Below are 12826 nucleotides of genomic sequence, written 5' to 3' on the forward strand. Positions count from 1 at the left end.
TATTTAAAGCGTATAAATAAGAATTTTGCGAAGTTATCAATAAAGGAAAAAAGTCACTCGTTTCTTTTTTTTTTTTTTTGAAAAGTGTGAGACGACTCTTGACTCGGCATATTATGCGTCTGTAATAAGTTATTGTTGTAAAAAATATCGGCAGGAGTACCGAGTCGGTTACAAATCGGCGTCGACGTGACTTATGAAAAGTTTGAACACGCGCTGCAAATGTTGGCAGCGATTGCTGCCGCGATGAGGAAGGTACGTGTAGAATTGCAGGTTTCAGGTATATGCATAAAATACAAGCTTCGCGTGCTCTCGGAAACTCGTCTACTCGCTGTCATAATAGGAAGTCTGGAGAAGCTCGCTGAGAAGCCAGGGAAATTATAACAATCTCAAAACTTATTATTAGTCAGGCGGAGAAGTCTGCGGAGTTCACCTACTTTGACCTGTTCGCGAGATGAATTATATCTGCTTGGAAGATGAAAAAGAAAAAAGAAACAATAAACGCAAGATGGAAGAAGAAAATGGGACAAAATTATTCCGCTCCAAATACCTCTGCAATTTTTATTATATTTATAAACGACGCATCGTGCAGTGTGAAAAATTGTTGACAAACCTTTTTTCTTTTGTTTTTTCTTTTTTCTTTTTTTTTTCTTCTTTCAACTTAATTATTGCATCGTATACAGAGTATATTTTATAATTTGTAAACTGTAAAATTGAAGACGCGTGCTTTTTGCACGATTCTTATAATCGACAGTTTACTAACAAAAACGGAACACGCGTTAATTTCGTCGAAATATTTACCATACCAAATCACCGTTCGCGCAAACACGAGAACGAATGAAAGACTGTCGTGTCGAATCTATTATGAATTTGCTTCACATTCGATTCTTTCCAATTTTTACGCTGCGTGTAACGTCGTCGGTATTTTTTTCCTTGCAACGAAATTTTGCTTTCAATCTAAAATCCAAAGAGGAAATAGAATTTTCCGAGAACTTTGGTGCAATTCGTTTGAGCCGCGCTCCATTTTCCGATGTGAAATGACTCCACTGAATGAAATTCGCTAGAACGGATCGAGTGATCAGTTATATTTATATACCGTACAGTTCAAATATGCGCTTCATTCAATTGAAATTGCATTCCGTGTTTGCGATTTATTCGTATTCTGTTCAAATTGAATACTGCAGCGAATAGAAAGGTATGCCGAGCATGTGGGTAAATCAATTTTTGATCAATTCAATAGAGCTGTTCTAATTCGCTGAATACAGAATATTCATTCGATATAATACGCGCAGGTATTTGCAACGGAATGTTCCAGTAGTTTCGCATATTCAAACTAACCACATTTACGCTTAATACACAAGATTGACGATTCAATTTTTCATTGAATATATTCTCCAGATACACAATGCAATGTTATTAAAATATGAATCGCTTAACGGAGGTCAGAAATTATTATACTATACAATGTATAAATTTTCAAATTAAAACTGCCCAGAGAGAATCAAACTTTTAATCGTGTACGCAAACTTGCAAAAAAAAAAACCACATCGACAGCAAATAGATTTAATTCAATCCGAGGAAGCTTTTTATTATAGTATAAAAGAGTACAAACAACTTTATCTATTGAAGCGAACAAAAGTTTGAATAATAGATTTTACAGGGTAGCGTCAATTTTGTTCCCTGGCTTTACCCGTCAAATAATTCAGAATTCTCTGACGTTTTCCCACGAAACTTGGGTAATGTTGGGTAGCTTTTATGACCAAAAGCTGCTGAACTTTGAATACATAAATTTGTATCTAAAAAATACATAGTATCGTACTACTGTTCAAATAATTAGAAAATGAACAATACCATTTCGGAAAGTTAGGTTAACCGATTTTACAAAGCGTTGTTGAAGTTTGAAAACGATTTGTAAAAAAAAAAGTACATTTTTCCTCCCTACGGTCCGTCATAATTTCCAAACTTTTCCCGCTAGACGAAATCCCCGATTTTCCCGGTATCTAGGAATTTGACCGCTTCTAGGATTAATTTTTTTCCGAGAATGCACAGCCGGCAATTCGCACAAGGATTGAATAAACAATAAAAAGACTCACGTGCGTGGGAAAGAAGAAGACTGCCGACCAGGGTGGAGGGCACAACAGGTTGCGGAAGTTCCTTGAGGTACTGCCTGAGCAGAGTGGCAGCCGTTGGCGGACATCCGGTGCCCTCGAGGTCGGCATCGCCTCGCCTCTCAAAGGCGGCACGGAGCCGTTCGGCAACGCGAGGACTTCCGCCGGACAACCGGAACACGGCCGAGCTTTGAAAGCCGTTTATCTCGATGTAGCTGCACAGCCTGTGGACGACGAATGGGACCCCCGTGTCTTGGTGAGGCTCTATCAGGTCTAGCCGTACACCAAAAACGCGGTTCGAACCCCCCGATCTGCCGAGAAGCGATACGGCAAGGACTCGCTTGACTCTCGCCAGTCGAGATTCGTCCTACGGATCGAGAGAGAATTACGATCATCGATTATTTCGACGTTTCGTCGAGGAGCTTTTCGCCGGAGAAGAAAAAAAAAATTTACACCATGATTACGTGTTTCGCGAATACTTGCATAATTGATGAATGAATTTTACTTAAGATTTCTTAAGATCGTAAAAAGATCTCTGTAATACTGAGTGATTTTTCATAGCTACCGAATGATTACCTCGACGATTACCGATGCAGAATTTTATTTTAATGTTACCGATTTCAGGGTGATACCGGAGATTAGAAAATGATATTTACACCTCGATCGATCCGGTGAAATACTTGTTGTGTTTTTTTATTATTGTATTTATACGATGTAATCTTGCAACGTTGATTATACGTCAGAATTTTATACTTGAAAGCCACGCGCAGAGATTTATTTACATATATTTGAATCAAGAATACTGGATTTATGAACAAAAGTTTGGGTGTCAACGAATTGCTAAAAATTCGGTAGATTCGTACGATTTCATTCTACTATGGCACATTTTAGTCGGAAGAGTATGTTTTACAAATTTATTGAAACACTTTTTACTCTTATCATGTTCGCATCGTCGTTGAATATTTGATTTTACAACGTCACGGCCAACACTTAATGGGAATATCGAACCGACTGCTGAAGGAAATGAAAATCTACTACGGTTATTTTGGAGGAAATAGTCTTCCTGATGAAACGAGCAATCGCAGAGTGAAATCCAACGAATCTGCCAGATTTTCAAGAATGTTTGAAACGAAGGATCGATATCTATAAAGCCGTTCTTTGCAATTCCAATATTATCAGTATTTGGATTTTTTAAAAGATCTGATTATAATAAATTGATAAATACTCGATGTAAAACTATCTCGTAATGAAGTTGATAAAAAGTATCGATTTTTGGCCATCCAACTCGATTCTTAAATAGGTATGCATAGAAAAGAGAGAGAGAGGAAGTAACGTTAAATCACTGTAATTATTTTCAAACAAGCGAACAACAATTTTGGGTCTAAGTATTGCGAAAATATTCATCACAATATAGGAATTCATATTCGTTATCATTTTGAGAGGGATTTCTACATTCGGATGTTTATGTTTATCATTGTTATCCTCAATCCCGGCGAATCGATCACCCGACCGATTCGAACGGAGCGCGTAGGAATTCTGTAAAGACAGTTCGTAAAATTTCATAAATTACCGTGACTAATTCTGTCTGAAATATTACAAGATAGCTCAAACTGTTGTGCATGGATGTTGGGAACCTTGGTAGAATTAATTACGGTTATACGCGAATTTCCATTAATTCACATCGTCCTAAATTAATTCAATATCTTTCCGAGAAAAAAAGTGTTCAAACAACAGATGAATCAGTCGAAGTACGCATTAGGAATGTTCGTTGGGTTTACTTTACGTTTTAAAAATCGCTGGCATCTTGACGGTGAAAATTGCGAATGAAACGTTTGAAAATCATCGACATTTCCTCTGTCGACCGTAACATCGCAAACATCTTGTTTCTACGAAGGTAAAATTAACACGAGCATTGACCTTTCGTCGAGCCCTGCGTGTTATCGATTACGTGTAGCTTTCCACCGCCAAAACGTTAATGAGAAAAGTGTAATCACGTTTATTTATAGCCCGAGGGTATAAGGTGTACAATTTGTAATATCGTACCTCTAACAGTTAAACTTGGAGGAGAATCAACACTGTGCGGTATTGTGAAAAATGTAATTTTATAATTGTTGTACGAGTGTGTAAATAATCTGACGCTTCTTTTGTGGGATAAATGAATTTGATATTTTCTCTCAAAGTAGAGAAAGAAAAGAAAAGAAAATAGAAGAAAAAAACAACACGCAATACAAGCTGAATAACAGCGCGGCTTGCTGCAGCTGGTTGCGAAAAACTCAGCTAACCCGAACGATCAGGCAAACTCTGTCTAACTCAATTATTTCCAGTTGATACTGGAACTCGAGTATACCTATTACAAGTACAACAACGGTTGTATACGAAATTGCTAAAAATAGTTCCTAACAGCAGAAGGCAATTTATTCGCGCTTATATACGGCTCGTCAGCTTTTACCATGCGATAAATGATTCGCTGAACGTAACGCTTCTCCAGCTGGTATGGATTAATTAAAGCCCCACGTCGAAAGTTCTCGGAGGGAATTATTAAAGATCGCAATTACACTGCAGTTCTAACGCGTCGTCGTCTCATTGCCAAGTGTAGAACGTAACCGCTATATTTCGCACGATGACATTATACGCACGTCAACCATGCGTCCATGTTTCATTGTTTCATTCACAAGTTTATACATTAATTTATTCATTCATTTCTGCACTTGCGATTTCCGAAATTCTGAAGCCGGACGAATAACGAAACAGATAGAAATAATTCCAATATAGTCTCGGTGAAATGGATAAAACATTTCGCGAAATTGACAGTATAAACAAAAAAGGTGAGAAATGTATCGCGTATCTAACATGTACGTAAATAACGTCTTTCGTACGCTACAGAGATTGTAGAAACTCTGCATACCTACCTATTTGACACTATTTCACGAATGTTTACCAATTATACATATTTACGTTGAATAAGATTTGTTGTGATTAAAGATAATTCGGTAAGTATAATAACAGGCGAGTGGAGGATTAACCTTTAATCAATTTAATTTAATTAAATTAAACTCGAGCTGATTGTGAATGAGACTGCAAAGTTTAAAACCGTGGTTACCGAAATTGGGGGCTTTCTTTTAGCTCATAAGTGTAGATTTAACAGCGACGAAACCGTGGTCTGATTATTTACGGCGTGATACAAGACGCGAGGCTCGAATCGCCGAGAAAGGTCGAGAATAACAATCAAATGTATCCGCAGGATGATAACATCGAGTTGAAAGCTGAGCTAGTAAATTGAGCGTTTTCCGATACGCGGTATACACAGATTATATATATAGGCGATGCAAGCAAACGCAACAGGACAGAAAATCAAGAAAAAAGAAGGCTAAACCAAGAAGTTGAAAAATTGACTCGTTTCCGACCGTTGGAGGCGTCGTTAAGTATAATTACAGGCTGGCCAAAAATTTTTGGGAAAAGAATTCCATGACATTTACAGATTTTCCAGGACCTAAGACTCAGTTTTCCTTGACATTTTCCCCGTTCTAGTAAGCAAGTTACTAAAACCCGAATCGTTCACCTTATTGACTCTATATCCGGTTGACATTCGGTTCGAATTGAATAAAAATATAATGTAGAAAAACGTCAGTTCAAGCCAATTTGTTTTCTCGACGAAGAAAAGTAAACTTGTTACCTGAAAAAATCATTTCCAATTCCGATGATAGAAAACGGATATTTTCAGTTTTTTCGACGACCCAATTAAAAATCCCTTGAAAATTCCAGGTTCTCCATGACCCCTTTCAAATCCCCTGACCTTTCTAGGTTTTCCAAGTTTTCCCGGCATTTCACGCGTGCGGCCACCCCGAATTAAAAAGGTAGAACGATGCGCGGACCGGTCGATTCGGACAATAAAGTCTGATTAAAAGTGCAAACGCATTAGCGTTTGGGAATTAAAACGCGATCACTCGCGAACCAAACTCGACGCCCCACGCGTGCCTAGGTAATTTCGATTTAGTTAATTACACCCACCGGTGCGGCATGATGAACAGCAATTTCCATGCCCTTGATACTTGATTAACAACGTACCGTGGTTACCGTATACCTTCGGCGAGAATAAATTCCCTGGACTCACCTTGTCATGGGCTTGCCTTGAACGCGTCGGGCTTGCTGGCGATGCATGGTTATGGTGGTGATGGTGATGGTGGTTATGGTTGTGGTGATTGCTGTGGTGGTGGTGATGAAGAGTATCCTGCTGGGGTCGTCTCATCCCACTACGCCGACACCGCGACCCACCGCCGCACTGTCGATCAGAATTCAGAAAGGCAAATTCAGATTTGCTTTTTCCTCAAAATCACACCGACAATCGGGCAAATTACGCCGCAGTTCTTAGCTGCTCGTATTTTTTCAACTACAAGTGCAAAAATTTTGTTCTTTATACAAAATGAGCACGAGCTTCGTAGCGTAATTCCTACCATGTTTCGAATAATCAAGTCAACTGAACAAATAGATTTAACGCTGCGATGACTGGAAAATGTGGTACTGACAACTGTAAACACGAACGATTATCCGTACGACATTTTCTTGTTAATCCAAGAATATTCAAACCCGTTTTACTAGGATTTTCTAGTGAATGTAAAACAAACGAAATTTCCTCGGTGCACAGTCGTGGAAAATTTATACCTATAATATCGAAATATTGTCAACTCTTATCTATCTAAATCTAAATTTTCAACGGATGTGAGTGTAGCTTAGCGTTTATTTATCTGTATCAATTTAATGCGAAGCAGAAAAGGTATCACTGAATGGTCCTGAACCAGTTCATCGTGATTAACGGACTCTGATAACGGGCGTAAAATTAAAATGAAACACGACGCGGTTCCTTCCTTCCTTAGTTCACCTGATACTCTTCTCATATATATCGCGTTACGAACACGATTCAGCCTTTCTCTCCTCGGTCGCATAATGCCGCCGAACAAGAATATAATTTTTCTCCGGTGTAAAAACAATCTCGCTGCGGCGTGAAGAGTTTATTTTAGAGCGTATAGATTTCCGAGATACGTATGCCAGATGTTTTAAAACCTGACTGCAAAACGAAACAAAATAGATAGAAAGAAAAAAAAAAAAAAATGTTAAACGTATAGAAAATGAAAAGTTTAAAAATATTCGTCCGAGTAATGCGCGGTGTTGTCGACCTGCGTGATATAAGCTCACAAGTGACTGTTTATAACCAGAACTTGTACACCGGATTACGTAACAAGTGGAAATATTCCATGCAACGGTGCATATGGACGGTGGATATCCGTTCTTTGCGGTAAGCTATAACTTCGAAAGCATAAGGACAATCAACAATGGATAAGATAAAAAAAGGATAATAAAAGATAAGGTTGACGCTGATTTAGCAATACGCGTTTATACTTTGAAAAATTTGTTTATGGATGATGGGTGAATTTTTTTTTTTTTTTGTTCATCTTCCTCTTTTGGTATTAGATACTTTTCGAGGAGCGTATTTACAAAGGCGTTTTATTCATTACAGGAATATATTTATTAATTCTATGTTAGTAGGCCAATTATTTAATGGGACAAGGATGATTCATAGTTGAAAAAGGAATAAGAAAACAAGGAGATTCATTGCCAGCTACTTTTTGAATAAAATTTTCTGTAAAAATTTCAATGCTTTTGACCAATGTAGAAGGGCAAAGGCTATGATCATCAGTATTCCTCATTGATTCCCAGTAATTGATCCGCACCGTGCGGTTGCGGATGATCGGTAAAACGATAAATATTCAAGTAGGCAAAATTCAAGTTACAAAAAAAAAAAAAAAAAAAAACAGAAAAAAGACTGTCGCAACGATACTAAAATTTTATCAAGCAAATAAGACGGGGGATAATAAAGAAAAGAAAATCGTTCTTATCTATTGTCTGAGAATCAGAGAAAAGCTCTCGGTCAAGTTTTCTGGCCGGTGCGGGACGAGCGAAAAAAATGTATTCCGCAATAGCTCTTCCTAAAATAAGAATGTTTTTGGAATATCGGTAGAAATACATGCAATGCGAATGTACGTGTAGCACCGTATGCGAAGCAATCAATTTTCCATCATGCATGGATAATGACGAAAAGGGAGCACCGGTCGACCGAGAATGCGAAATAAACGGGCTCCGAAGATACCAGCTGTGTATTTGCACAATTTATACATGCGATATACGTACACAAGATACATGTATACATACAGATAGAACTATCGCACGTATATGCAACACAAGGGACGAAGGTAAACGAAGCCCGTTAACGTCGGCGCGGCGTTATGACGACGTTACGCAACGCGGGCGAACGGCAATTTATAGATAAATCAGAAGCAACGTAATTTGGATGATGATAAATTTACGCTGCCGACCAATTGGTGAAATTGTATAAACGTCGGGCGCACCATCCGCCCACGTATAACTACATAATCACGCGCAACCTGCAGCCACGCAGTATTTGCCTAACCATGACCTTAATTTGCACCTTGGAATTATTGCCGATCTCATAACAAGCTGGAATGTATAAGGTATTAGGTATAAGGTTGTACCAATGACGCGTAAGAGCACCTCGACTATCGTTTGCGGCGCGAGTAAAATTAACCTGTCGTTAAATAATTTATATACCTATCCTTCGGTGCTCTGCGTTATTCGTTATCGTTCGTATAAATGCACAATTGCTATTCGACGACGGAACAAAAGCGAACGAACAGCGGAGGCAAGAATTACTCTCTTGGCCTGCAATTATGTTCGTACGTGCACACGGAACGAGAATCGCGGTGCTCCGATCTCACAATAACTGGTCGTTACACTCTGACGATATATTTCTAAGGCTTATTTTTCCAGCTTGAGGATCCTTGATCCTATTTCACAGTTTATCGTTCCTCCGTTTTTCCACGGCGAAACGGACTGTGGACTTGACGATAACTTCGCTTCCAGGTAGCTGCCAAGTTTGCTACCAAGTTCGTGGATAGAGTGTAGTATAAAGTAAGGAAGAGCGCAAAGTTACTCTCTAATCTCTGTGAGATCGGCGTGTTACGTGCGGACGGTCTGAAAATCGTTAGAATCGTAATTCGAGCATTCTATTAAGCGCGAGGATTCGCATTGCGGTTCAACCCTTTCAGTCACACATTTATCAACTCAATATTTTGCTGTGAATTTTGATAATCGAGGGTTTTTTGGTTCGCTGATGACGAATCTGAAGTCGGAAATCGATAATTTCTAAATCCAATACGGCGATCGAATAAAACTATCAAAAATTCGATGATTCTAACCGAAGCCCGTTTCTCTCGTGTTTTTGGGATGATTCGAAGTTGTAAATGAACCGCGATAAGGCCAAGGCGTGGAAATTTTTTACGTGGAACGCCGAGCAGCCCACTGTGACCGAAAGGATTAAAATCGGGACTTATCATCGAGCAGCGTGATACAGTCATAACGACGCCAAGAAATCCGCCGCAGGCTTCGACGCATATCATGTATAATAAGGTGAAATTGGTAATAAAGCTGGATGCCTGCGTGTATGATGAGACTCAGTCATGAGACTCTATAATTTAAACAATTTTGCACCGTATAATCGGTGATCGGTAATTGGCGAATGCAGGCGCCGCCGCCTCAAGGCAACGCCGTTGTCCCACATCGCTCCTTTTATTTCATACACCGACACTCGATACGTATCGCGTGCGGCTAACGATTCTATATATATATTATATATATATGAGGATTATATATATATACACACACACGCTTATATCGCGTACAGCAAAGGAGTAAAATAATAAGAAGGGAGCGCCCGAGCGACCGATTTGTGACTCATTCGATTTCTGAATGGAATTTTCCCACAAGTTTAACCCGCCTTTCGTACACCTATCGTTGTGTGTGGTTTCGGTCACGTGCGGCTTTATAGATGCTGCGGGCAATCGAATGTGTGCGGTTATTCGAACCCGGTGTGAATCGAACGCTGTACCGCTGCACCCGGTCGCCTCATTACGGTGCCAAAATAATTAGAATTCCATGAACACGTAGCTGGTGTGTTGTGGCTTGTATTATTAGCCGATCGAAATTTGATCCGCGGAGCAATAGGCGTCCGTGTCGGTATTACTGTGCGAATATCAGGGTGTTTGAGAATGAAATAATTCGCGAATCTCCGCCACGGCATCCCCTGAAAAGTTTTTTTAGGTTGAAAGAGAGATTTTTTTCAGCTTTATTGTTCGATGGTTGAATTCTTTCTGTCCCTGGTTACAAGATTCTAGAACATCCTGTTTCCAGATGTGGCAGCGACGATGCAGGATATTTTAACCGTCATTGGCTAAAGATTTGTACGAGTAAAAGGGTAGAAAAATTCTATTGGTTTCCAGTTTATTCTGGTTGGCGAGGGTGCTTTCTTCGGAGGTGCGTGCCTGACCTTTTCGATAAGGGATTTAAGAGGTCCTGCACTTGCGGAAGACACGTTTGTAATGAATAAAATAAATAAACAAATAAAATCAAAGGTTCGCTTTCCGCCGGAATTTCCGGTTCCTGCATATATATACGTAAATATACATAAATAATCTGATGACGCAACACGATATCTAATATTGTTTAAAAAAAAAAGCGTATAATTATCCTTCATCGATGTCATCTAGATGTATTTATTCAAAGACGAATTTCGAATATCTCTATAGATATGTATCGATGATCGATTACACGACAGATATACCGGGTTTAGTTTGTCCAGCCGAAAATTTTGATAATTTCTTTTACCCGAAGTTTGATCATGATCAAGAATATAAAAACTCATTGAAACTACATGCAAGCGGCAAGAAGAAAAAGTCAGAAGATTGAGTTACTCACAGAAGTTTGACAGTTTCGTTGAATGTCGATTGCAAATTCACCGCATATTATAAAGTTAACCAAACTCGAATGAAATCGTTATTAGAATTTCACTGCAAAATGCTCACAACTCTGCGAACATATTATACACACGCATATATATATATATATATATATATATAAACACAAAATACGTTCGCTCGATTCAATTTTCATTAATTAAATTACTCGGAGTGATCGCGTTTACAAAATACTCCTCTAATCTCACGTACGGATAATACCAACATATATGTATAAATAATACATCGCGCACGCAATAGATTTCGCGTAATACGATACGCTGGTTTATACAGACATATCGTCTCAGGAGATTACGGTTTGAGGAAATACGATGTAAGGATCGCATCGGTTAGAAAAAGAAAGCATGAAAAAAGCAAAGAATTACAAAGTAGGTTATGCAGCTGAAGTATTACACGAAATACCCATGCGAATTATACTCACAATACACTCTCTCGCGACTCTCCACAGGTTGAAATATCCTAAGTTCAGTCTGACAGCTGTCCGGCACAGCAACGGTTTTCCTTTTCCTTTCCTTTCCTTTCCTTTCCTTTCCTTCTTCCTTTCCTCTTCCTTCTTCCAAAGTCGATCTTCTTTGTATCTCTTACTTTTTATATTTGCGTGTGTTTCTCTTTCGCGCAACGCGATATATCCCCAGATATATCAATGTAACAAGTCGTGCACACTAGCTTTTCTTCTTTCAGTGTTAGTGGTTATCAATTAATTAAACGCGATGTTCTATTTATGAATATCGACTACACGGTATTATAATTTATACGTTACGTACTACTTAGACTATACGATTTGCGTATGGTAACACGATATTTTATAATTATTCAGTGAAACTTGGTAAAAAGCTATTTCGCGGTGGGTTTCGTCTATTCGATTTTGGTTGTTTTTTTTCCCCACAATTGTTATCACTACTACTACTATTATTATTATTATTTTGATTATTATAATTATTATTACGGTTATTATTATAATCTGAATAATACATGCACAGCAACGCGAATATTTGTTTTCTTTTTTTTTTTTTTTTTTTTGTTTACTCGAAATTTGAAAAATGGACTCGTCAAAAACCGCGAGACGATGTCCGAGAATTACGCGCCAGAGGCTGCGAGTAGCAATCTCTTTCACAAATTATATTTATAAGCAAAGTCCCGAGGGCGTTGATCCGCGTTCGAAAAAGTCTTTTTTTATTATTATACGTTGACGCGCGGCGCGAGAAGCGGAAGAGAGAAACTGTCGAACGATATCAGGTAGTTGAGAAATGGAAAGAACGAGTGGAGAGAAAAAAAAAAGAAATAAATAAATAAATAAAATAAAAACAAAAACAAACAGATAAAACTTTTCGACGGAGATTCAACGTTTCTGTTTCCGGCGTGCCCTCCTCGGATGTTGCCGTATAAATAGTTGCGTTACGTTGGAAATTGAGAAACTTACGAAGTATCGTTCGCTGGGTAATCCTGCATCATCTCGGTGCGATAATGAGAATTAGAAGAGAAAAAAAAAAAAAAAAAAGAAGTTTTTGTCGTCGGTGCGAAAGCTTGAACGAAATAGGATATCGAGGGGAAAATTATGCGGGCGAAAAAATTTGTGAGCGAAACTGGCCCGCCGGGCCTTGAATCTTTTTAAACTTCCCGATGCCAAGGTTTGTGACTTTGCCGAAGGGTTTCAACAATAAGCAAAAAAACAACGTCTTTATTGTCCGATTGCGATGTCGATTGTTCTTTTGTTACTCTTTGCGTCTTGTCGTAACGCTCGTTTGCTTCACGTATTGTTGCGTATGCGAAAGAAGATATCAATTGTCAAGGTATAATTCGACTAGGCTTGGGTTCATGTCCCATTCACGGCACATCATA

The 12826-nt window shown here is 38.7% G+C and overlaps 1 protein-coding gene across 1 annotated transcript in view; it reads right to left on the reverse strand.

Moving 5' to 3' along the window:
• Nucleotides 1-12246, reverse strand: part of LOC124185301 (protein FAM13A) — a 42118-nt gene extending 29872 nt beyond the window's left edge. The window contains exons 1-3 of the mRNA XM_046575932.1: nt 11409-12246; nt 6217-6384; nt 2091-2472 (exon numbers count right to left, since the gene is read on the reverse strand). Of these exons, the coding sequence (XP_046431888.1) occupies nt 2091-2472; nt 6217-6351 (517 nt within the window). The 5' untranslated portion in view covers nt 6352-6384; nt 11409-12246. The remainder of the gene's footprint in view (nt 1-2090; nt 2473-6216; nt 6385-11408) is intronic.
• Nucleotides 12247-12826: the final 580 nt, after the last annotated feature.

This window comes from Neodiprion fabricii, chromosome 1, assembly GCF_021155785.1.
Source record: "Neodiprion fabricii isolate iyNeoFabr1 chromosome 1, iyNeoFabr1.1, whole genome shotgun sequence".
Classification (NCBI taxonomy): Eukaryota; Metazoa; Arthropoda; class Insecta; order Hymenoptera; family Diprionidae; genus Neodiprion; species Neodiprion fabricii.